Below are 27,784 nucleotides of genomic sequence, written 5' to 3'. Positions count from 1 at the left end.
AGTACCTCAAAAATGAAAAATGAAAACCTCATTTTCGCCATTTTCTCTGCTACCCGGCCTTAACTTATAACGTACGCTAATATTTTTCTTGCCTATTATTACCTACTTACTTAAAGCTCGTGTATCTAAAAATAGATAGGGTTATTCTGAACTTGGAAACAATTTGAATAATCACTTTAATGGGATCCAAATTATACGTTTACTCGTATGATCACCTGTGGGTTGAAGCACGAACATAACGTATTGTCATTCTGGCAAATAAATGATTTTATTTATTTATTTATTTAAATTGATTTTATTAATGAAGAAAAGGAGGCAGAAGAACCAAAGTGAATGACATAGCTCGCAGAATTGTTAAAATTAAGTGGCAGTGGGCGAGGCACATAGCTAGGCTAGCTCGTAGAGACGATGGCCGTTGGGGCAGAAAAGTTCTCGAGTGGCGACCACAGGCTAGAAGACGTAGCGTGGGCAGGCCTTCTACTAGGTAGAACGACGATCTGGTAAAGGTCGCGGGAAGAGCCTGGATGCGGGCAGCGCAGGACCGTGCATTTTGAAAAACCTTGGGGAGGCCTTTGTCCGGCTGTGGACGTCATTTGGCTGAAACGAATAAAGAAAAAAACATATTTAAATAGTTTGAGGCTTGGTAATGGTGTGTGAATAAAAAGAAATGGTCACTAGTTACGAACTCGCCTACTATTTGACTACAATAGAAATAAAATGGGTTAAGCATTAAGTCCGCCCGAAGGCCGCGTTGTCTTCAGAAACAATGAATCCACACAACCCTGCTCGAATCACCCTATTACTGTAAACAACTCCCACTTACGTCGGAGGGTCGTGATCATTACACAGATTGAATCACGTAATGACTGTCTTGGTAATTTTGATGGAGTGGCGTGTCATTGCTATTGCCTTGTTGAGGTACTACGATTTAGGGCATGTTCCCATGTAGTCATCCCGTTTCCTGCAGGATCCAGTTTAGTAAATACGTGTTTTAATATTAACGTTCACACGAACATCCCATTTGCAGTGTCGCGCAAAAAAAAAACGATTCTTTTGAATTTGTAATTCGAATTTTATCAAACACACGACAGTCCTGTTTTACGGGATCCTACATTACTGGTCCCGCAAAACTGGATTGCCGTGGAAACGAGGCCTTAAACTTTTTGATACTCAACAGTTTTCTCTTTAAGGATTAGTTTTCTCAGCTATGTCGCCATAAATATTAAATAGGCAAAATTTGACTTTCAACAGTCATTCAAATCTTATTTTAGATTGTTCATTAAATCTTTAAAGACTTATTAATATACAAAACAAGAATATTCTCTAAGAAAAACGGATTTAGAAATTCAACATCAGTTTGTTTAGTCTGCCTCGTTGACGGTAGGCCAAAGGCTCCAATTAATTCGTAATTAAAGAGCAGATCGAGTTTTTTAATTACTTTAATAGATATTAGAATCATTAATTATAATGAAAGGCAAATAAGTAATACCTACGTTTATCACATCAAACATCCTTGTCATGTATAAGTTCTGAAATAAGTACCTACTTGTTTCTAAATGAGAAAGTGTGTAAATCAAAGTGAGACCGGGTAGGTAACCCAAATAGCAGTCGAAATGGCACTTGAATAAATTAGACAGGATTGTTTCCTCTCCAAACATTGATTAGAATTCCACTTCTACTCTAAAATACTGGTCCATTCGTCTTGGAAAATTTATCTTTGTTCTCTGTTCAAGCACCAGCTCTTATTTTCCGCCTGCATTAATGCCAAATAATTATAATTTCACAACGTCAGCCGGAGCCTCAGAATATTCCATTAGGTTTCCAAGATCGCGATAAATTACGAGTATTAGGTACAAAGAGATTGACCTTATTTACATCAGTATTCAGATTTATGTCCGCGGTCTGAAACAAACAAGTTTAAATTGCGGATTTAGAATGACTTACGAAGTTTATATACTCTCAAAGGCGCATACTGGCTGAATACCAATTTTTCTCTCAGAACTTCCCCTATAAGTTACAGCCCATTCCTACGGAATGTAATAACAATTGTTTATTTTTACAGATGGCGTCGAATTAAAAGAATAGAAGAGTAAAGTGATAAGTTCAAGATGCTACACAGAACATCGTCGTCTCGTCGACGGCGAGCCTCCAGGAGTGCAGCTACTTCTCCACAAGCGAGATCACCAAGAGCGTCAGCACAACCCTCGAGGAGAGCTTCACTAGCTACTACAGAGACTGACGATGAAATCGACTCTCCACCACCACCACAAAGAAGTCCTCGAGCCAGCCTCGCACCAGATGCAGCTCTGGAATCATACCATCGAAGTCCGCGCCACTCTTTAGCACCAGAAATAAGATCGGCTAGAAATTCTGTCACTCCTGACACTGCGATGAACCCTAGGAACACTTTAACGCCAAATAGAAACAATTTAGGAGTAGAATTATCATATGGGTCCAGGTTAAGTCTGAACCCGCAGGACTTCAACAGGAGTCCACGGAACAGTATTACGCCTGACGTAACAGCAAGGAGTCCAAGGAGAAGTTTGGTCCCAGAAGGGACATCTTGGAATTTACCTAGAAATTCCTTAGTGCCAGATGTAGGGAGAAGTCCAAGGCATTCTGTGGCGAGTATACAGATAGATCCTGCTAGGAGTCAAAAAGACCTGGGGCCTTCTACAAGAACGAGCCCTAGAGGATGTGGGGGTCCAGAGGCTTCAATGAAAAAAGACTTGCCAGAAATTAATAGGAGCCCACGAGGATCTTTGATTCCTGATTCTCAGAGAAGTCCCAGGGGAAGTATCGCTCCGTCGGAAAGGAGTGCCCGAGGTAGTTTAGTGACGGGTGAGGTAGATGCATCTAAAATTAGTCCGAGAGGGAGTTTGACGTTGACTTTTCAAGAACCGTTGGTATCAAGGGAGAGGCGGGCTAGTGAAGACAGTCAAGCTGCAGGTAAAATAATTATAATTGAATTCGGAATCTCATAATCATATTTTGCTATTGTTTCACTATACAATTTTCAGAAAAGTTCAAACTTAATACATTTCTTAGTAACTAGGCATCAATCATAATTTCAAGAACTAGTTTTGAATATTTCAATTCTACCAGCAATACTTAACCATAATTTCAAAGAAATAGTAGTTTATTTACTTTCACTACAAATATTGGTGCTACAATTTTGTTTCCTTCTAAAGTTCAGTAAAATAACTTTCCTCCGTTACAAAAGTTATCGGAAGGTTATTTCAACTTCTCCTGTTCATGTTGAAGTACAGTTAGATAACAACCAAGGGAATTATTTAACGACTAGTAACTTTTGCTATGAATTTTGTTCCGTTGAGATTGGTTCTGTATTGTAACTTATTTGGAACTAGACTATGATAACATTGGGTTGTGCAATTCCATTCCAAGAAAACATGCCAACGTGTCTGAATCTGACAGAAATAAAATATAACGGTATCTTAATTGGCATTAATTATAGAGCATCAGCATTGCGTATTAATGCAATACAAAAGATTGAAAATCAAATACCGGTTTAGTAAAGTCAAGACTCGCGCACCGAGAAACATTCCGTACAAAATTGATTTTAAAAGTGATCTGTTTAAATTTAAGTACTCATCCTATTTTATCAGGAACTAGGGGCAGGAGCGTGTCACCGTACCGAGCGTCACTCGCAGGCCGCCAGGGGACCACTGGAGCCTTATCAGACACTGGATCTAGGAGAGCCTCTAGTTCTGTGAGCCAGGTACGTATAAAATTAGTAAAAACTCATGAGTATGTCTGCCTACCATATCAGGCCGTGATTCCAATGCCTAATTCCCGTGGTGAAACAGCGCTTAAAATCCAATCACAATAGCTGTTTGTACTAAATTTTTGTTTTGAAAGTCAATTAATATTTTGAAAGTTTCTTTGAAAGTTAATTGGGTCAATGAATAACTAACGTCACAAGTTTCTATTGCCATTCACAATTTGTTATCATCGTCTTTAATTATCTCATAAAAATTATATCCATTGATTGGTGGTGTCAAGTAAGTACTCAATATTACGTACAAAGAGAATAATAACTACGAGTAACTACTATGTAGCCTTGATAACGCAGTTATTGTTTATTGTTTTCTTTTTCTTGAACACAAGAAAATAAACAAAGACTGTAATTACGTAAACAAAGTAAGTAGCAAAGGGCCGCCATAAATAATTTCCTCGATTCCAGATCGATCGGCTTATGTCTTTACCCAAGTGTTATTTATAGACATAATATAGCTATAATGGGTCTTAATACTAATATTACTTTATTCTTCATACAAGGTTTTGCTACAAGGGGATTCTATTGCGTATTCCTTATTAAGTATACCTACTGATAAATCTGAAAAGCTATAGAATATTAGTTGTATACAAAAAGTGATAACACATCTTGTCTTGTCAGCATTATATATATGTAGGTTATCGTACAAAAGGCGAAGTAATTTATTTTTCTTCGATTTTGATGTGATTCTTTAGGGAAAAGCAATATGTTTGTGCTGAATACTTTCGTCAAAGAAAGTCAATTATTTAACAAGAAGCACGATTAAAAAGGAATTCATATAGGGTAAGAAGAAGGTATAGGTTTATAAAGGTGTAAACGGTGAGTCCATGCTTTTCAGTTAAAAAACCACTGTCATTTTTGCCCCTTGGTAGGTACAACAGATAAATCACGCTAGTATCGAATTCACACCAGTAATTTCTTGCATGTATAATATTTAAGTAGGTTTCAACCTATTCTTTAGCTACATTCTGTATTGGCAGCTTTTACTAATGATCGACTGCTTTTAAATCTGAACAGGCTAGGGAAGAAAATCATGGACTTAATTTCAATTTTGAATTATCATTCTCATCGTTAGGTTCATGTGACAGGATTTAGCTAATCTTAACAACAATGCCCTGAAAATAGAGATCAAATCCCCCCTAACCCCCCAAATTCGACACTTGTTTTGTTTGAACCCAAATTGACCCCCTGATTGATAGAGAACTGTTGCTATCCTCGGGCGCTCATCAGTCAAGAATAATTTATGACAGGGCAATGCTTACCACAGATAACATAAATACAGTAGGTTTATTATCCTGCTCTTCACTTTCAACTGAAGGGTCACTATTTAGCACCACCTAACTTTAACCGTGACTATAACGATAACCGGCGTACTTTGTATGGAGTTTGGCAGATTTTTGACGTTAGTTAAAGGCAAAGTAGGATGGTGCACCCCAGCCTAAGTATGGCGTGAAACTGCGATGTGACTTGGCACTCTCTTTCTATTGTTAAAACAAGGAGTTGACAATTTAACGCAATCGCAAATATGTCACTCGCTCTGAATACCTTGACCCTACAAGAGAGAGGAGAGATTTTACTCTTCCACACCTCTTAAAATGGAACAATTTCCTCCACTGTAATTCCTGTAGGAGCATTCCATACCTTCTGAATTTTACGGTGTTGTGGGCCCAGTAATCAATAATGGGGTGTATAACAATAAAGCCGCTATTGTTTTATAGGATATCAATATTGATTCAGGTTGTACGCGGCTTAATTTGTCCTGTCGTAGGACGTTGGAACAACAATTACTTAGATAGAGTGTCGGAACGTTAATTGCGGTTATTAATAATTTAAATACACGAGTCTATAGAAAGATTCTACACTGATAAGTACGAGAATTGAACGAAACTCTCAGGATCAGAGAAAAACTATCTTCTAGCTCAGCAAAAGTTTCCCATTACTAGTTTCCACAAAACTCCACTCCTCCTTCCCCCCCTTTCCATCCCCCATAGCTAAAACCTAGCTTTTCAATTGATTGAATTGAATGTCTGCTATTAGTCCAGCGTTTAGGCTAAACTGTGGAGTGAGACAGACTTTAAGGTGCGCCTAAACTGTGCACAGTATGTAGAATAAATTCTACTATGCACTACCTAAGGAGCTAAGCAAAAACTGTCCAAATGTCGTTGACATATGGTCTGTATTTCATTGGACTGAGATAACACACTAATTTCTAAGCCAATTCTAACGACTGATCCGAGTTGATTAACTTTGGATTTACTAACTGAATTTGGACCGTATTTCCTTCATGCTTCTTGACGTTTTGCTCTGTTCTGCTAGCTGCATATTTTATGTTCACCATACGGTACGGAAGATACAGTAAATGTGAAGATGTGAATTTGGTTCACCTGACACGCAGGCAGTCATGTGAGTCCGTGGAGCTGAACTATCGACCCGCGTCAACGTCAGGAGGTCACGTTACATCTCCGATGGGAGCAACGATAAATTCCGTTATACGGATCATAAATAAAATGTTTTGGCAGTAACAGTTTCCAAAGGTTTATTTGAGGTCTCGTGTTCTATATTCGGCGAATAGAAAGGTACGACGGAATCCAAGAAATCTTAGTAATTCAGAGCCCGGACTGAATTACTTGGATGAAGACCCAACAACACAGTTTCTTGATCATACTTATTATGGCGGAAAAGACTTATGATATGATTCAATATTTATTTATTTCCTCTGAGCGATACCCATCACTCAGAGTAAATAAATAAAAACCCTCTTCCCGTTTTTCGGAGAATTAGTTGAAGTAGGTCTGTAATAAAATAAGCAATGGGATTACGGAAAATAAAGTAATTTTTCCCTTTTATTCAGAGATCAGAAGAGTCTCAAGTTACTAACTAAACATTAACGCTAAGATTATACTGAAGACTCTTCATAAAAACTATTATTACATTTTAATACTAGTTGACTACGGGCAGCGCTAAACCGTTCATTGTGTAAAACCTTGGGGGAGGCCTTTGTCCAGTAGTGGACGTTATTGGCTAAAACGAAACTAGTTCACTAACGATAAAAGAGTTTTTCACAGTCCAGTAGTTTCAGAGCCTATTCAATACAAACATACGATCAAATCTTTTCATATCAATCTGTCAATCTTTAAAATATTAGTGTAATAATGAAACTTGTAAATGAACTAAAGTCGCTGACATAGCCCGACGGATTAGTCAGCTGAAGTGGCAGTGGGCAGGGCACATAGTACGTAGAACTGACGGCCGATTGGGCAGCAAGGTTCTGGAATTGAGGCCGCGTACCGGAAAACGCAGCGTGGGACGTCCACCCACAAGGTGGACCGACGACCTGATAAAGGTAGCAGGAAGGCGATGGATGCAGGCCGCTACCAACCGTGCGATGTGAAAGTCATTGGGGGAGGCCTATGTTCAGCAGTGGACGTCCTGTGGCTGAAATGATGGATGATGATAAATGAAACTTGTATTCTCAATGTAGGTGTCAGGCGACGAGCAGCGCCGACTATGCGGGGAACAAGAGAAGTACAGCGAGCGCGGAGGCCTGGGCCTGGGCGTGGGGCTCACCACCTACGGCTCCGTGGCCTACCAGCTCAAGGACGCCAACATGGAGGCCTCGGGCACCGTGGACTTCGTCTGCCGCGCCGCCAAGATCATGAATAGAACAAGTAAGTTCAAGAACAAGTATTCGATCACATCGAATGGGTTACGTTATAAAGGCTGTTAAAGTTTATGAAATAATCCAAGATGAACATAAAAATATTTGTGTTTTTTGCCGTGATTAAGTCTCATCTCGTCATCATAGAGTACGAGTGTTAACGTAGTGTAGATACTGCTTCAAAGAACTTTTATAGAACAGTCCCTTCTCATTTCCTTTTCATTGCACATAAATATTTGTTATACAAGGGGGACCGACGACCTCATAAAGGTAGCGGAAAGGCGCTGGATGCAGGCCCCCACCAACTGGCCATTGTGGAAATCATTGGGGGAGGCCTATGTCTAGCAGTGGACGTCCTATGGCTGAAATGATGATGATGTTGATGATTTGTTATCCAGTTGGCAACGTAAATGTGCGAAATAAATTACTGTTATGACCAACACTTCCACGTTTTTGTTTGAAGATTATTTTGCACAGGGAAAATAAATAATTAAGTTTACTACGAATCAGAACCAGCTCTTGATAATGGGGAGTGGTAAGTCCTAAAGAAATAAGTTGTCAAGTAGGTACAGTCACGGAATGAAAAGGTTCGTCAGTTTTCAAATTGATTCCTTCAACGAATCGCGAGCACATATTACCTTTTGAAACTATGTTACAGAATAATCTCAAATTAGAGAAAATAATCTTTAACTGTTCGTCAGTAAAGTTCAAAATTATTCAGATCAAAGTTGTTTGACGATTTATCTTGTCAAGAAGATTATTATGATTGATAAACTAAAACCTTCTTGTTGGTTCAACCTGCCATTATTATGTCTATTAAATAAAAAAAACTATTGTCAATTGGTCAATGTCATCATTGCATTACACTGATGGGATAGAAAAATAAACAAGCAAAACCTTATTCGTCAGCAAACGTCATATTTATTTAAATGTTAGCAGCACTGTTTCTTGCACTGTTATGTTGGCAGGTTTGACTCTTTGGTGCAAGCGAAAACCGACACTAAGGTGACGAACCTTTTCATTCTGCGACTGTACATTCTTCTTTTTGTTGCAGTCGTGATGACCGTGTTCCTGGCCTGCCTTTCAACGTTGCCTGTGATAATGCTAATAATGGGTAAGTCTCAAGATAATTCATACAGAATATTTTTTTCCATTATTTTTACATGGTAGAGTAACGAGTTGTTCACCAAAGTAACACACTTAGCTTAGCATTTAAAATGCTGGCTTTCACTTAAGAGCGTTTACGCGAAGCGCGGCGTTTCAAGGGGCATCATTGGAAATGATTCGCGCGCGGCGTTTTTTAATAGTTTTCAAATGTTTATAGCACACACGTTTCAAAACAATAACAATGAATTAAATATCGTTTCAAAGTAAATATTTTAAAGAAGATGTTGTTTTATTATATTAAGCTATTTTTATGTTGAATAAAGGAAGAATATTGGTGAAAAAATCACTTTGATTTTTGGGTATTTCACGTTCTTTTAATTTGTAAGTACTGTTTTTGCGCCAAACGGCGTAAACGCTCTTAAGTTCGTTCAAGCACTCTTAACAATAAATCTCTTTTGAATTTCACATGATCTTTTACAAAATAAACCTAAAACACACAACGCGTTAGGAGCTGAAACCGAATGCGTTCGCGAACAAAATCGACACTAATCTTATAATCTGTAGGACTGCCTAGGGTTGTCAAGTTTTATTATCGACAAATCTTACTTTTCACGCGTGAGTCGTGACAAGAGCTTAAGTAAAGTACTGTTTGTTGCCTTTAGTAAAATAAAGGTACCATCTGATCAATAAATCTGACGAATTTTGCAGTAGCTTGGTTGTACGATACCTACGTACAATAGCTTATTACCAACAATAATACTCGTATTATATCAAACGTCGTACAGTATTTGAAGGGATATCTTAGCACGATATTTCATTACAGATATTCTATTCAGATACAGCTGCTACAGTGTCAGTAAAGAGTGTGGCTTAATTGTCAACAATTCGATGTACCCACCTAATATTCAATATTGAGTGATTGATCGGAACCACTAAAGCTAATACAATTTGGGCGCTTTAAAACGCAGCCGAAAGTTGAGGTAACACTGCTAATTCAATTTCGTAAAACAAATGTTTGTAATACCTACCACAAACAATTATTTTTGTGTTCTTTGCAAAAGTAATATAATTTTTATGTTGTTGTGTTCAGGGACGTAACTAAATTATTTTAAGATCTTAAGATTGAAAAAGTTACTGCAGAATTTGTTCTAAATGCCTTCAGCCGAAAGACCACTGCTGGACCAAAGATATTTCCACAACAACAGCTGGCCATTAGGAAAAGAAAAAAAAAGTCACAAGAAAAGTAGCCATTAATAAAACTTGTTAATATTCTTGAGTCAAACATAAAAGTACCTAGTAGAAAAGTAGGTCAATCGTTCAATAAGGTTTTACCTCACAGAAGCTTCGCTCACACGTCTTTTGAGGCCTACATAATCTGACTTTAGTTGTTGGTACATCGCTACGTATTAGATAGAAGTAGTTTTTGTTCCGCTGACGACTGGGCCGCCATAACCTCTAAAGCTTCACGCGATCATAGGCGAATGGCAGGACACCGATCTATCATTGGCCTTTGATCGCGACAGCGATGGCGATCTGCACGCGTTGGTATGGTTGAAGCATTAAGCGCAAATAATGCGCAATCATTGGGAAATGACAGATCGCGCGAACTGTCATTGGTCGCGCGACCTGTCATTGGCCTTTGATCGCGCCGGCGATGGTGATCTGCACGCGTTGGTGTGGTAGAAGCTTAACGCGTGCAGCTCACGTAGGCAATGGATGTTAAACTCATCGCTACAAATTCATACACGACATCTGATCGCCATCGCTATCGCGCATATATGTAGGTTGCACGCGTTGGTTTGGCCGAAGCTTTAACACGTTGAGTGCGATACCAGGTCTATAGANTTTAAACAGTGTGCTTACTATGAGTTTACGGTGTGCTCGCTAGCGACTGCGTAAAAAATGACATTAAATGTATGACATATTGTGCAGCGCCCCTAGCAGCTACTTTCAAGAAGTAAAATCTTCATAGATTTTTTTGGCGTACTCGCTAGCGAGCACACCTAACGTAAACTCATGGTAAGCACACAGAACCGAGCTGACCGAGGCTAAGAAAATAGAGCTATTTTCTGTTCGTAAGTCGCTGGCTAGTCTTTGAATCGAAGTCTCCGGTGGAAATGAAATGAAAATTCTATTAAAAATATAATTTTGTGTTTATTTAACAAGTAACAGTAAAACGCAGATATCACAATGCGATGAGAATTACAAAGCAAATATCGTCTTTTGTGCTTCCACTCTCATTCTGTTCGTTTAAAATATATTTTGTAATGAATGACAATTCAAAGAAGTAAATGAATAATGAAAGGATATAAAATATTTTTAACAGGCCGTGATAAAATTACAAAACAGTGAATTTGTTCAGAACGGGGACACTAACAAAAGGGTGGACTGAGTGAGATACGAAGTTGTGAGGGTCTCGGTGTGGGTATTATGTCTCGGAACAAAACACTCGCCGTGATTATGCCATGGAATTGTGTGGGACGCTAAATTTGGGACATAATGCCTACGCACTGCCCGCGAATATACAATATGACACCAGACATAAGATAATGATGGGAGATTATGCGTTCGTAGCTCACGTCTGTGTGGCGGTCGCTTCGACCTCCACTCAAAACTCAAGGGTGAAAATCTCACCTGTATTTATGTGTGATTTCTCAAAATTAGCACTCTTTCAAACCCTGTTAATGTACGAGTATTTTTACCAGCAATGTGAAATTTCCGGGAAATTTTCTTCACTAAACATATGACACGTCGAAAGATGATCTCAATTATGTTTACCACATTGCCCCACATGACAGCCCTGGCTCGACGCAGCATAAATAATATTTCTTGAATGCTAAAAATGCTGTTATTTTCATTTCACTATAACTGAATCTTACCTTTGTTTGCGGTACCAACACAATGGAAATTTCAACTTAGAACAAATTGTTACGATTGTAAAGCAATTCAAGTAGGTAGGGAACATTTGAAGTGCGTTGCGGAACTTGCGGATCCATTACACAAATTGGAAGTCAAAATATGGAATGGTATGTCACAGTTTCTCGAACATTTTAACGATTATGTGTCACATTACCTTATGCCACATCAAATACAACATTTGATCACACATAGATAAAGTTATTGACATGATAAAATGAAAATTATTTACTTATAAGTAGTGGCCAAAACGTAGCATACGAGTATGTGCTGAAGTAATTTTGTTTTAATTGTAAAACAGGTGGGGTTTAAATAAGGAAATCCCTTTAACATTTTTCAGTCATCTTTTTTATTCACCTCAAGGACCTAGATTACATTATTTTGTTTTCCGGAATCTATCCGAAATAATATGCTTTCAATATTGTCTTTATGTCATTACTTTGATAAACCATTAGATATTACTATGTCACTTATTTTCAGCTTATCGCTTACATCCAGTAGACCAAACATGACACGAATAATTTTATACAATTATTCGCTCTCTTCATTACAAACCGAAACAAAGCGCAGAAAACTGAATATTCTACCTAATTAATACTGCGCTGATTGCATTCGTGACGTCAATGTATTGCTGTTGGAGTTTAATTGCTTTGATTTCCGACTTGACCTAACCAGCGGGCATTTTACGGTTCTCACTGAAACAACAATGAGAGATAACAGTGATCTAGTGGATACTTGAATCCCGGTTAGAGTTTCAGTTCCTGACATTTGAATTTTCCATCTTCATCTGAATGAATTATGTGTAATGATGAGGATTTTGTTCTTAGTATGAAAACTATAGGTGTGCAGGCTCGAAAACATCTAATTGTTAAAAGTTTGAAAGTTTGACTAGGCCATTATACTCGTAGATACTTGGTGGCACAAGTCTGCAAATTAATAAAAATGATAGCTCACATTCAAGGAGTGAATAAAACTTAACAAGCGTATCATTATTTTGATTTTTATCATTCATAATATTAAACTTTATGCTAATTCTAAAGTTACGAGTAAAGCTAGGAAATAGGCCAGTCAATAAGGTCTATCTATGAATTTGACCGGTAGAATTTGACTATTCCCAAAAGGGAGACCCAATTGAACCCTATAAATTGGGAAATTTTCGAAATTCCAATACGTTGAAGCCACAGATTAGAGTCCTGGCCGGGCCTGAATACTCTAATTAATATTCGGTTGATTACCTCCAGCACTCGGTTGTACGAGTATTAGACTAAGAGCTAGTGAACGCCAGACCTACGGTATTATAAAAGCTGAGTAATGTAAGTAGAATTACAGTCTAATGAATATACCGTAAAAGTTAGGCTAACGATAAACCATTAAAGTGGATTTGGGCAATAACCAGAAGTTGTTTCCTCATCAGCCAGATAGTTTTGACCGTTTCGACTTCTTGCCAGAAAATCATTTTAGGATAAAAGCCACGATGACCTACACTTCATGATGCACCAACGTTTTTATCTACGTTGGGAACATGCGCTGAAATACTTTCAGCTTTTATAGGTAGGTCTGGCGTTCACACCGTTCACTAGCTCTTAGTCCATATCGCTGATGGTAATTAAGTGATTTGTTCACTGCCTTGGGCGATAGGATCGCTATTTAGTTTGCGTAATTAAACTAGATAGGATAGGTTTGCTATTCAGGAATTATTTGGGCCGATAAGTGTTCTAACAATAGGTAAGACCAGAACTATTTTCAGATATGATTTATTATTTTTGTAATTGTGTTTTGTTGACCTTTTCATACATTAAAATTTTCTGCTACGGATATTAATGACAAATAAGCCTTTTTTAAAGATCAATGGGATTTCACATAGTGCAACATTAATATTATGTAGTAGTATGATACCTAAAGAAATCCTATAGCGTAAAATAGACCTAAAAATGTCGACAGGTTTGCATTGAGGTTTGCATACATCTCCGTAACTCAGTGGTCACCGCTTGGCAAGCTAAAAAAAGTAAACAACAAGCCCTTAAGTTTCACTTGTCTTAGAATAATTAAATGTTTAAGAAACTCGACCCAAAAAGGTACAATAATGAAAGAAATCCGTTTTAAAATTCCGTATCTCTGAAAGAGAACGCCGTATCGCAAAGAAAGGTGAAAGAAATCACAATCCTGTATTTTAAAACGAGCGATGGGACAAAGTAAACCTTTAATAGAACCAGACTTTATCGAAGAAGTAGGTCAGATTTAGTTAAAGTAACAACGATAAAATGTTGGACAAATTCGGAGACGGTCGCAATCACAATGATAAGACGGACGAAATTTCAAATACCAGCATAGACTTTGAAAATTACTTTTTGTGGACTATTTTTACAATACAATTATTGTTTGGGGAGTGTCTTAATAAATGAAAATAGCCAGTTGTATTTTTAGGTGAAGATTTCGCGATTATCGAAATCTGAAAATGGATGATTAGAGATTTGCTTATTATGAGTATCGACGTATAATGATACAATGTCATCTCTATTTATACAATTTTCTGTTTTACTCGTAATTAATTTATAAGTCTTGTTTGAATAATCCTTTCATAATTCAATAAGCGCAATTGGATTTTATCCGACCATAAGCATAGTGAATTATAAATCAGACTGTAATGTTTACATAACGAGGTTCGCTATCCGCAGTCACATCCGCTGATCTGGCCGCAGCGGATCTGCGGATCGGATCCACTGTAATAATTACGTGTGCGATCGTCAGGTTACAAATTATTTGTGCGGGTTATTAGGATTTGCGGCGCAGTTTGGATGGAAATCTGACATGTTAATGTAGCATTAGGCAAATTGTTCGCGGGTTACGTTTCAGGAGAGCTCCATTTTCATGATTGCATTTTAGATTTTACTTGTCGCTATAATCAGACACAGCTTAGCTACGGAACAGACTTCATAATACATCATAAAAAACAAAGTAGCTCCTGTCTGTCTGTCCCTATGTTATGCTTAGATCTTTAAAACTACGCTACGGATTTTGATGGTTTTTTTGTAATAGATAGAGTGATTCAAGAGGAAGGTTTATATGTATGAAACATGCATATTATAAAAGAAAGAAGCCGGAAAACCGTGTGAAGCCGGGGCGGGTCGCTAGTTTAAATAAAAAACAACCAGGTTTATTAAAAATAACAATTTAATCAGACTAGGAAACACAGGCTTATAACTCTCAAGTTTAATTATTTTGCAGACTAAGCCCGTACAAAATCAAAACAGCAAATAACGTGCTCTCCCTAGACAAGACCTTAATCACAAACTGCCTTTAATAACTAGGCCCAACAACAAACATTTCGGGAACTTCGCTTATAAACTCTAAGCTTTGATAGACGGTCTTGGAAATAACATCTGATAATGTCAGGGAATCTTCTCATTATTGAAGCTGAAATAGACGAACTAGCAAATATTCGTGAGGATTTTCTATTGCAGTCAACAATCATCAATCCAGTCTATTACAAGGCCAGAGATGGGCGATTCTCGAATGATGTTGTACTCGCATTATTTTACTCGACTGAATGATTGTTACAACACTTCTTGAAAAAAAACTTGCTTTATTACATAATTTTCTCAAACAAAATACCGAAAATTTTCTCTACTTATGACAATAATTCTATTATAGAATGGTATATTAAAACATTAAGCGCACGCCTCACCACAAACTAAGCTACATTAAGCCTTCTAATCGTCGTAACCGACTCGCCAACCTCCGTCTGGGTTTTGTTCTTGGCGACATTGTTTGCAAGAATGGCGACTTAAATTATGATTTCCACTTCAAACCCTTGTCGGCGGGTCGGTAACGTTGATTTATGGAGTGTTAAGGCGACTTCATAACAGACGTATGACCAGTGACCAGTTTTAGAAAGCGTTACATTGCTAATATTGATTGCTTTACTACGGTGTTGCTTTAAATGTCACTATTCTCACACACGCTAAGACGCTGATTGTACACAAATTGAAACTTCTTGAGGAGCCACTGATTTTTACCGGCACCCATCAGGAAACTGATGTTAAGGTCGAGCAGCTGTACTGTGCGGCGCTGCACAAAGCATCAAAATATTCTTTTATACATTTTGCATGGTGAATGTCACATTAGGGCAGCGCTGCAGCAAGTGTCGTTGCATACTAAGGCCCAGTTTTTTGATTCGTAGTTAAAATAACCAATAGTTAAATTTGACAGATGTCAAATGACAAGTGGTTAAATATCAGAGAAAAATGTTTTTCGAACAATGGTTAACTTGACTTTTAGTACATTTTTTAACTATTAGTTTACATTTTGTTAATATTTAACCATTAGTAGCAAAATTTAACAATTAGTTATTTTAACTATGAATCAAAAAACTGGGCCTAAGAGACGTGCAGTAGCGCCGTGCAACTTGAATGCGTTCCGATGTCTTTTGGTGGGGTGCGTGACAGTTTATATAAGTTTATATGATATAAATTCATTTCAATAACGTTCATATTGTATAATAAACGTATGTTATAATAACACTTGATATAATTTTTTAACATAATATAATGTTTACTTCATATAATAAATCATTTCTAATAATATCATTTCAGATACCAATCACAACGCATAAAGACATTTGATATAAACCTTACTTAATCTAAGACTCATTTGATGTAATTTTGTTTAATATAAATATTATTTCACATAACCATTACTTGTAATAAATATTATTTGTTATACTCTTTAATTGATATAATTACTGATAGATATAACTTTAAGTATGTTCTTCTTTAGCTTGACTTATAAATGACTTTAGTGACAAAAACGAATCGCCGTAAAACCGACTCCACGTAGTCTTGTCTGCCCTACCCCTAGAGTGTAATTTAGAAGCGCGTAGGCACGGAGGGGCGAGGCGGCCCGCGGGCTGAGGAGCAGGTGGCTGGAAGCGAGGCGCCGCGGCTGAGGCTGGCCGGCGAAGCCGGCCAGCAAGCCGAAGACGCGGTGTCGAGCGAAAGCCATCTGCGACGATTAGCACGCGAGGGACCGCTAAAGCCCCGCAGTGCCGGAGCCGTGACAGAAGTCTCAAGTTTTTAGTCAAATTTGCATGCTGCATGTCTGCATGCCTGCTTGCTTGCTTGCTTGCCTGCTTGCTTGCTTGCTTGCTTGCCTGCCTGCTTGCTTGCTTGCTTGCTTGCCTGCTTGCCTGCTTGCCTGCTTGCTTGCCTGCTTGCTAGCTTGCTTGCCTGCTTGCTAGCCTGCATGCTAGCTTGCTTGCTAGCTTGCTTGCTTGCTCGCTTGCTTGCTTGCTGCATGCAATGCTTATTATAACAAATGAACTTTATATAAAATTATTATTGTTATATGATTTAAGTTTTATAGGAAAAAAAATTAATAATTTTATCTCATTTGATTGTTCGACATTTTATTTTTATATGATTTGAATGTTATTTGTTTTAAATAGTATACATTGTAAGTTTTATAGAAAATATTCATTATATCAAACCATTTTATATCAGTTAATAGTTATTTCTCTTAAAATTATTCGTTTTAAAATTATATTATTCGTTTATTATAGTAAATAATTATCATATTAAACGATTTTATATAATTTGATGTTATATCCTCTAAGTATTATATGATATGTAGTTATATCATACATTACACACCCCTTTTGGTGCAGTTACGGTAAACTCAATTTTGGAAAAAAAAGCGCAGCGTCTTATTAGCGTACATCTGTAGGTTTTCATCAGAGATTGCATGAAATATAAGTAAAAGGAATGATTTTTCGATCAAAATTGACATGCTGCTATACCATGTTCCCTACAGAGTGCCACTTCACAGTGGGTACCTAAGTTCAGCAGGTGGACCTTTCTTCTTCTCAGGAGTATAACTGTGGGTTATCACTCGGCTTTACACTGTAATTATGTATTGCAAAAATATAGAGCAATTTACTAGAAAGAGTGATATACACAAGTTCAATACAAGAAACAAAAATAAACTTGCCGTTCCAAATTTCAGACTGCACAAGATTGGTAATTCATTTATGGGGAAATGTATTAAACATTTCAATAAATTACCACAAACTGTTGTAGAATTGCCCATTCATAAATTTAAAGCACATATCAAAAGCACCTTAATGAAAAAGGGCTACAATAAAGTTGATGATTATATAAAAGATAAAAATGTTTGGAATGTTTAACTACCTAGCTCGCATCAATACTTATGACTATAATATTTTGTATATTTTAAAGACTGTAAACCCTTGAAAAGGAGGCTGACAATAGTGACTGAGTCTCTTGCGCTGCTTTTTCTCAACACTGGCCCATTTATTGTCCCGAAGCAGTGGTAGGGTTAATATTGGGACGTGTAAAAGTGCTTTTTTAAAGCCTACTTACAGAAATAAATGAGTTTTACTGAGTTTTTTTTACCACTGATTTTTACCGGCACCCATCAGGAAACTGATGTTAAGGCCGAGCAGCTGTACTGTGCGGCGCTGCACAAAGCATCAAAATATTCTTTTATATATATATTTTGCATGGTGAATGTCACATTAGGGCGGCGCTGCAGTAAGTGACGTTGCATAGTAAGAGACATGTAGCGCAGCGCCACTCCACTTGAATGCGCTCCGATGTCTTTTGATGCAGTTACGGTAAATTCCATTTGAAAAAAAAATACGCAGCGTCTTGTAATATGTAGGATTATTTACAACCGTAGGTTTTCATCAGACCGCTACCAACCGGGTAACATGGAAAGCATTGGGGAAGGCCTATGTTCAGCAGTGGACGTCCTATGGCTGATATGACGATGATGATGATGAGGTTTTCATCAAACTTTGCACGTATAAGGGGTGTTTATTTGGTCGAAATTGACACACTACCATGCGTATGAGGTACTGTACCATGGGGTTTCACTCCTCGGTAGGTAAGTTCACTGGTGGTCCTTTCTTCTCAGGAGTATAACTGTGGCTTATCACTCAGCTTTACACTGTAATATGTATTCTACGTTACTGTCCAGGTGTCCAATACATCCGTGACTGCCCGGCCGAGCCTCGAATCCCGGTCTACATGGTGGTCGGCGGCGCCGCCGGCGGGGCGGGCATCTGCTGGCTGCTGTGGGCGCAGCTGGCGAGCAGGAGCGTCAACAGCGCGCCCAGCGTGCCGGAGAGGGTCCTCGCTTATATGCTTACGGTGTTCCTTTTGGGCTGGTAAGTATACTAGTTCTTATAAGATACACCATACAAGAAGCATGGTAAATTCAGTGAACTGCTCCTGAATCGAATGTACCTACTACTACTATTCCTATTTATTTATATTAACCGGCAGGCAGTGGTGACTGAGTTTGTTGCGGCGCTTCTTCTCAGCACTTGCCAAATGTTGGTCTCGAAGCGCTGGTAGGGTAAAAAGATTATGAGACATGTAGAGGCTCCTTAAGAGCATATGACGATTTGTAAGAACTATTTATTAGTCTAAACAAATAAAGAAATGTTGACTTTGACTTTGACTTTGAATAAATAAAAGATCATTTACTTTATTACTTTACTTTACTTAACAACTTTAACATTACATTAGGTTGTACCATCGGCAACAGTGTTAACTATCCATTGTCTGTCATGTCGTCTCGTTCTATCGCAAAGAATCACCATTTGATGAGAGCGAGAGCAAAAACGGAAATGGATAGTTAACAGTGTGGCCGTGTGTACATACCTACATTTCTTTACATACATACCAGTGATAATGCTAAGGTTGTACCGACATACGCTTCAGTTCATAAAGTAACTGAGATTTCTTCGCTAGGCTAGGCCAGTCATGTAGACAATATTTTGTCAAAGTTACATAAACAAACATTGGTATACTTGTTTCTTACAATTTTATAATTATAATTATAATTATTATTATCTTAATTTACATACAATTTCTAAATAATATTAGTAGGTATAATGTGGAGCTGTAGGAGTAAACAAGTGAAATGATACTAAAAGTCGAAACAAAAATAACAGGCTAAAGTTAATATGGCAAATTACGCTGAAGCAAAGTTTATCTTAGAAACATTTAGAATTTGTGTAACATTATTATCTCGAACGAAACTTTTGAAAACTAAATGAGATTTTATTGTGACTCTTCATGTTATTATATTCGTTGAGCAAAGGCAAAATTGAGTTTTTGACGAGTCTTTTTAGACTGAAAATAGATTTTTGCTTTTTATTTTTTCACCCTAATTTCTTTTTTACCTGCGTAAAAGCCTATAAAATATTATGCCCTTACGAGTACCTATAATTAACGTTTAGATTTGAATTTAAAGAAGCTCACGACTTTTTTTTTGTTTAAGCAAAACCATTTAGTAGTAGCTTTGGTAACACTTTGTTTGAAGGTGCCTTTCATAAATCTTTACCAATTTTATCACGTCATATCCTGTTGTGATATGTCACAACTACACCTACCGTTTTCTAAAAATACTTCAGTGTGAGGTTCCTTTTACCCAGGAAATAAATACAGTTCCCCGGGAATATGTCACATATTTTTGGTCCAAAAGCAATATCGCTGGCGAGATACTCTAAAATAACGTGTATTTACGCACTTGATGGTTTCACATAAACTGAAATGCCGCCCACACTGTGAAATACTCAAGTGACAACGATAGTTCCATCTTTGTCACTCGATACCGCTGATGTGTCGTGCGTTACGCTTTAACGTTATCGTTATGTGAAAATACGATATACTTTGTGGAGCATTCTTGACTTAGGATAAAGTGGATCCGTTTAACGATGAAAGGCGCTGTAATGGCATCCTGGCAACAGGCTGTGTAATACGACCTTTGTGTTTAATGGATAGGATTTCTAGGAAAATAAATGATTTAAGTTTAATGTGTCGTTTAATGTTTTGATAGGTTGGATTTGATATCAGAGAGTTTTAGCTTTTATTATTACTGATAAGCTACTTCTAGCATCATTAATATTATTATGTGTTAACTTATTGTCAATACCGTTCTGATTTCAAATGAAAGGAAGGTGAACACATTTTTAGTTGAGGCACCTTGTTTTTACGACAGACGTACTTAAGTTTCCTAACTTAGAAATTCAATTGTCTGAATCGTAATAATGTGACACCCTTTATCATTTGCAGTCCCAAATTACTGAGAATTTTCCTTGATTTGGACATTGGCAAGTTAATGAGAGAGGCTTGATGAGGATATTACCCGCAGTAGTCAGGGCGCGCAAGTCCTGGCAAAAATTAATTAAGGACAGCCTGAAGTAGGGTCGGGTTCTCAAGGAATCGCAAATTATCAGCCGCTTGACTCATTGGAACACTTACACAATTAACTTGTCTCATGTCACGCACGGGGGTTGTTACGTCCTTTGTTTAACTTTATTACGTTTTAGGCAAATTTAAAATTTTTGGCTCGGTGCTAATTTCGTTGCTTCAAAATGTTTATCATAAATTCAAAAGATTATCGTTAGAGATATTAAATACACGAATTTTCCATTACTTAAATTCCATTCATGACCAATCCATCGTTTGGCTTTTATTCAAAACCTAATTGGGTAATAATACACCTGCGTCAAAGGGTCAATCAATAAAACAAGTTAGAATCTGTTGGCCGAAAAAAAAATCAGAATCTTTACCACTTAATTTCAAAGAAACGTTCTTACTCAGGTTCGCATTCGGCAACTACTGGACACTCGGCATCATGTGGCCAGACTATGCACCAACACTGTTCGAGCCCAACCAGTGGTGTCATAGGACTCTATACGTGTTTGCGCTGACGCAGCTAGGAGTGGTATGGGGAGTCATCGCGCTGTTGCTGCTACTTTTGTTGGCGCTGGTGGTCTGCCAAGTGAGTTGTATACCTTAAAACGACAGGAAACTCGACGTCATGTGGCCTACGTTCGAGCCCAAACAGTAATGTCACCGGACTCTATACGTGTTCGCGCTGACGCAACTAGGAGTGGTGTGGGGAGTCATCGCGCTGCTGCTGCTACTTCTGCTGGCGCTGGTGGTGTGCCAAGTGAGTTGTATACCTTAAGACGACAGGAAACTCGACGTCATGTGGCCTATGTTCGAGCCCAAACAGTAATGTCACCGGACTCTATACGTGTTCGCACTGACGCAACTAGGCGCTGCTGCTGCTACTTCTGCTGGCGCTGGTGGTTTGCCAAGTGAGTGGTATTCCTAGCACAAAAGGTCCTTATCCAGTTTCATAAGGAAACTACTGGACACTCGGCCGATCCAGTGATGTCATATGTCTCTCTACATGTTCGCGCTGATGCAACTAAGAGTGGTGTGGGGAGTCATCGCGCTGCTGCTGCTACTTTTGCTAGCGCTGGTGGTCTACCAAGTGAATAGAAGGATAGTTTATGCTGGAGTATTTTGAAGTGTACCTAGATATATTTTTCCACGACATGAAGCTAATATAGTGAGGGTTGGTGGAAAGGTGAGTACTGCTCATCTAGCAGGGAGAGTTATAACCTTCTTATTGCTACCGTGGTTGGTAAATAGTTGTGCAATTTTTATGCATGACAAGATAGGTGTTTGACCACAATCGCACCTGGTGTTAAGTAAGATGCAGTCTAGGATGGTACATATCTGCCCTGTAAATGCCTTTTCACTTTCACCTTAAAAAGGCTCGGATTCCAGATCAAAGTTACTGTCATTATGTCAAACCACCATTATGTCTGTGATTAGGTTTAACATCTGAAGTTCAGTGACCGTACACTGAAGTTTTTCCAAAGCTCGGGATTCTTGTGATAAATGCGTGAATGGTCAGGCTAGTTTTAGTGTCACGCGGACTGTCAGTGCGGATCGCTCCGCACAGCCGATTTGTATGAACTGCTAGGGAGCGGAGCGGTTCCTCCGGACCGCATTACTCTAAAACGCTCTCTAGGAGTTCATACAGATTGGCCGTGCGGAGCGGGTCCGCACCGGACGGTCCGCGTGACACTAAAACCAGCCTCAGAATCGTCATCTATCCATTACCGCAATTACATTTCTATCCAACCCCACAGGTGTTCGGCTGCGGCTGGCTCGGTCCGCCGCGCTTCAAGTAGCAGCGGCGCAGCGTCGTGCTGGAGCTGTGGCACCGCAACATCAACAACACCATGGACGTGGCCGGCGCGCTGCTGCCCTTCACGCACGTCGTGCGGCCCGAGCTCAGCGTGCACGTGCAAGAAGTCCTCTCCCAGGCCGAGCGGAACGAGAAAATCCCGGAGATCCGGGAGCCGGACGACGCCCGGCACGCGGCCTGATGGTGGTTGGTGGTGCTGCCGCGTCCTGACAAGCGCGTGCGCTTCGGACCTAAGGACAAGGTGTATTATTTCTGATGGAACTGACTCGTGTGTTTTAGGATATGTGATCAGGTGTGAAGAAGTGTCTTTTAAGTCTTTGTTAAGTGTCGTTTAAGTCTTTTAACTCTTTTGGTATGTAAAAGTTTGTTCTTTAGTTCTTCAACGCAGGATAAGTCATATTACTTTTCTCTTAGCAGCTCAATTTGGGGGTTTTCTTGCCTAAGCTACAGGGCTCTAGCACTATAAGCCCTAAGTATCGCTTTAACCAGCTCAGCGTGAACTTGCAAGAAGTCCTCTCCCAGGCCGAGCGGAATGAAAAGATCCCGGAGATCCGGGAGCCGGACGACGCCCGGCACGCGGCCTGATGGTGGTTGGTGGTGCTGCCGCGTCCTGACAAGCGCGTGCGCTTCGGACCTAAGGACAAGGTGTACTATTTCTGACTGGTTCGTGAGTGTGCTTTTAGGATATGTGATCAGGTGTGAAGAAGTGTCTTTTAAGTCTTTTGTTAAGTGTCGTTTAAGTCTTTTGTTTAAGTGTCGTTTAAGTCTTTTGGGATGTAAAAATATGTTCTTTAGTTCTTCAACGCAGGATAAGTCATATTACTTTTCTCTTAGCAGCTCAATTTGGGGGTTTTCTTGCCTAAGGTACAGGGCTCTAGCACTATAAGCCCTAAGTATCACTTTAACCAGCTCAGCGTGAACTTGCAAGAAGTCTTCTCCCAGGCCGAGCGGAATGAGAAAATCCCGGAGATCCGGGAGCCGGACGACGCCCGGCACGCGGCCTGATGGTGGTTGGTGGTGCTACCGCGTCCTGACAAGCGCGTGCGCTTCGGACCTAAGGACAAGGTGTACTATTTCTGACTGGTTCGTGTGTGTGCTTTTAGGATATGTGATCAGGTGTGAAGAAGTGTCTTTTAAGTCTTTTGTTAAGTGTCTTTAAGTCTTTTGGTATGTAAAAGTTTGTTCTTTAGTTCTTCAACGCAGGATAAGTCATACCTTTACTTTTCTCTTAGCAGCTCAATTTGGGGGTTTTCTTGCCTATGGTACAGGGCTCTAGCACTATAAGCTCTAAGTATCGCTTTAACCAGCTCAGCGTGAACTTGCAAAAAGTCTTCACCCAGTCCGAGCGCAACGAGAAGATCCCGGAGATCCGGGAGCCGGACGACGCCCGGCACGCGGCCTGATGGTGGTTGGTGGTGCTTCGGACCTAAGGATAAGGTGTACTATTTCTGATGGAACTAACTCGTGTGTTTTAGGATGTGTGATCAGGTGTGTAGAAGTGTCTCTTTAGTCTTTTGTTAACTTTAAGTATGTAAAAGTTTGTTCTTTAGTTCATCAATGCATTGGATTAGTCAGAGGTTTATTTTTCGCTCATCTGTCAATTCTGTTGAGTACGAGTGTTGGTTTGTGAGTGCACTTAGGGTGTAAAATCAGGAGTGAGCCAGTGTCATAGGTCCTCAAATCTTCTATGTACAGTATTTTTAAGATTGCTGTTTGTTTAGTTTTTGCTTTAGATATGGGTCTGTTTTTACACATAATGCACATAACACACAATGCACGTCAGATGTAGGTAATTATTTTAAAAGTTAACAGTTGGTAACCAGGTAACCACTTCCAAAGTTTTATTCAAAGATCTTCACTTTATTTTTCTTCAAACATGCTTCCTTTCATTAGTGCCCCTGCGTGGAAAAAAATCCATAAAGTAAAGAGAAGGTAAGTCGTAAGATCCTGAACTAAATCTCCGTGGAGCAGTCGAGCAAGTTAGAATTAATTTTGCAGCTCCAGATTGGGAAAACTTGGAAGAGTGAAGCGCCCGATGAAGTTTGGCGAACGTGAAATAGTGTACTTTACTTTCATTTGGTGCTTCGAGGTACGTGTCTCTTAACGTCTTTTCCACTTTTACTTGTATTAGCAAGTTTAAAGCAACTACAACTTAACATCAGGTGATGAGTTCACATCTTATTTTACAAAATGCTATTCAAAATGAACGTTTTGATTACGTGACTTTCTATAAAAATACAACGTTATTGGGTAGGAAAATTTAACAATATTTTTACTTGCGTTAAGTATAAATATTTCCTAACGTTGATTTCATTATACATGAACTACATAATTAATACCAATACCTATTAATTATTTTACTTTTTGAATCTAGTTGAAATNATTTTATATATTTACCTACCTGACCGGTCATATCTGAAAAATTGGACTTTATCAATGTTAACATTATAATGCGTGAGTATAAGTAAGTAGTTTACCTAAAGGATTGGGTGCTGCGTTTGGGCTATAGGTGATGTGGTGTAGTGTTCAAGAATAAGTATTATCCAGTGCTCAAAGTGTTTTATTTGCATTGTAATACGAGTATACATACTGCTTACATGATATAATTATTCCATAATTATGATAGTAGATTATACACTATTTATTATTGTTTATGAGGTACAACCAAGGACATTCGCTATTTGCTTAAATTAAGTTTTTTGTAGGATAAAATAAAAATAAAAATCAACAAAAAGAAGCGAGAGATTCGGTTCACCATAAGATTGTGTACAACGAATATTGCATAGTTTTAGGTAGGAGCGTGTGAGTGAGTGGATATATTAATCATGTATATACATATCTGGGTGTATAATTATTAGGAATTTAAATATCAACTTATGAAATATCATTGTCCATAAATAAATAAAATTATGATGGAGTTTAAGGTACGTTTATATGCTTGTAACGTAATATAAAATGCTTGTAATTTACATCTTTTAAGATTATAATTATACGTATAAAATGTATGACATTTTATAATTTTGTATTAAAATATTGCATGCACAACATTATTATATTTACAATTTAATGATGCCATCGGGTCTATCTTCTACATAATTATATAAATTTCTACTTCTATCTCTATTAATCTATTTGAATAAAATTACATATTTTGAATACACACTAAACTAATTATTTCAAAAGAAAAGAGAAATTGAAAACCGAAGTAAATAATATTTACTTCGGTTTTCAATTTCTCTTTTCTTAAATATTATTTTAGTTTTTTTGGTTATTAAATTATTAAAACACTGTTTGGGACCCAAGGCTTAATTAGTAGACCCCTAGTAATTAGTAGAATATTATCACGAGTATCAAATGGATCGCAAAATACTGCATGGAACAGGCTTTAATAGGAATTTTGTGGAAGAAAGATATTTTTGTATAGAACAATCTATTTAGTCGTGTATTTGATGTGCATGTAGAATCAAGGCACTAAAGGCCAAAAACCCGCAAAATTATTGTAGAGTTTAGGTTAGAAACCTATAGAAACATTTATTTCATTTTATAACAATTGCTAAAATGTTTAAAAAAAATGTAATTTAGGTACCTAATGTTAATTTAAAAGTATTATTTGGTTTACTTACCTATTCTTAAAAAAATTACAAACCAAGTCATTAGATTTAATTATTATGTTTTGAATACAAATTCATTTTCCGTTTTAATTTTTTTAAATATTATTTTATTCCTTTTTCATAAAGTCAAAATAGCAAAATATGGGATGATTTACCTCTATTTTTACGAACTATGAAAACAAAAAGAAATTCGTCCTAAATTTTCAAAAATCGTCCCGGTACTTGACCAATTTTTGGAATAAAAGCTTTTTGTATTTTACTATATCTCTTCAATATTATTATTATACTGCACCAGAACCAATAACTCAGGGATTTTATCTTTTTCACGAGGTGCTGCTCTTTCTATCGTTTTTGATATTTGTAAAAATGTTTGAAATTAACATAGCAATGCAAATAGAATTGAATTCTGTAATTTCTACTCGTAGGTTAAGTATTGTAGAATAAAATATATTGAATTTGACCACTTAAGGTCATAATATAAATATCACACCTATTTAACGCGTGTATAAAAATATTATAGTTTTCGTATACATGTGTATGTTAACTAAAAAGTGTAAAAATAAATTACATTTTTGTTATTATTTAAATATATTTTATTATATTATTCTTTAAATTGTAAGTTTAATATTAGATCCTATAGATAAAGCATTTCTTATAAAAAGTATGAATTAGAGACACCTGGACTTGGGAACATAGATATCCTGTAGTTATTTTTGTATTATTAATAACACGTTAATGTATTTATTTTATTTTACTATGCATGCATCTCTTAAATGTATTAGGTATAAACATTTTGTCATCTTAGCCATAAGTAGTAGCATTTTTGTAAAGATTACTTACTGAAATAATTATCATCTACATAATTAAGTAGATTCACATAAATATCTGTAATCAATCAAAAAGTATGCTGATGACTTTCGAATAGTATAAATCTACATTATACAATATTATGTACTAATATATCAATGTTCCTTTAAATATTATTTAATTACATAAAATTTGTAATTAGATGTGTTGATAATTATATTATATTAGGTAAATATAATAGCATGTAACTTACCTATACTATAATTAGTGCCTAAGCAGATGCGTTAAAACGCAGCTTCATGACCATGATTTATAGTTATTAGAATTATACTCGATTGTCATTTAGTAGTTCCAAGTTACTATGTCCAATCGTCATCATGGCCATCATGATAAAAATGATAAATTATTATACATAATGGATGTATGTTAACAATACAATTATATAAAAAGACTATTTAGATCATTAGATGACTAAAATCGTATTATATCTCAGAATGGCGTTAGTATATCGAAAAAATATATAAAGATTGTATTGCGTGTCTTTAANTTTATTGTACGGCGGGCGTTAATGGGTTAATGTGATGAAATGAGTAATAAATGTTTTTTTTTAAATACTGTCTTTTCCTTTTTATAGGTATTATGATAAGGAATCAAGCACATTGAAGTCATAAATGTAAAGTTGCAACAAATTTACCTAGCCCCAAACGAAGCAGAGTTTTTCGTCGAAGAATGCTCGTGGTTAAAACGCAAATATTTACCACTAGTGACATTAAAACTCACAACTGGTACATCAGCTGGCGTTAAAGTCTAGCTCAGAAGAGGTTGAATACCCAATACCTAACCTGAAAC

At 37.5% G+C, this 27,784-nt stretch overlaps 1 protein-coding gene across 1 annotated transcript; it reads left to right on the top strand.

Annotated features, from left to right (window-relative positions):
• Nucleotides 1–2,104: 2,104 nt before the first annotated feature.
• Nucleotides 2,105–23,624, top strand: LOC114350647 (serine/arginine repetitive matrix protein 2). Its single transcript, XM_028301514.1, has 8 exons — nt 2,105–2,949; nt 3,627–3,739; nt 7,278–7,464; nt 8,509–8,568; nt 18,474–18,663; nt 21,110–21,290; nt 22,459–22,758; nt 23,583–23,624. The coding sequence occupies exons 1-7, from the start codon at nt 2,109–2,111 to the stop codon at nt 22,498–22,500; spliced, it is 1,614 nt and encodes a 537-aa protein (XP_028157315.1). The 5' UTR covers nt 2,105–2,108; the 3' UTR covers nt 22,501–22,758; nt 23,583–23,624.
• Nucleotides 23,625–27,784: the final 4,160 nt, after the last annotated feature.

The sequence above is a fragment of the Ostrinia furnacalis genome, unplaced genomic scaffold (assembly GCF_004193835.3).
Source record: "Ostrinia furnacalis isolate ACB-3 unplaced genomic scaffold, ASM419383v2 OfSCF0932, whole genome shotgun sequence".
NCBI classification, from domain to species: domain Eukaryota; kingdom Metazoa; phylum Arthropoda; class Insecta; order Lepidoptera; family Crambidae; genus Ostrinia; species Ostrinia furnacalis.
The sequence above is the reverse complement of the archived record's forward strand: the minus strand, read 5'-3'. Positions and strand labels throughout refer to the sequence as shown.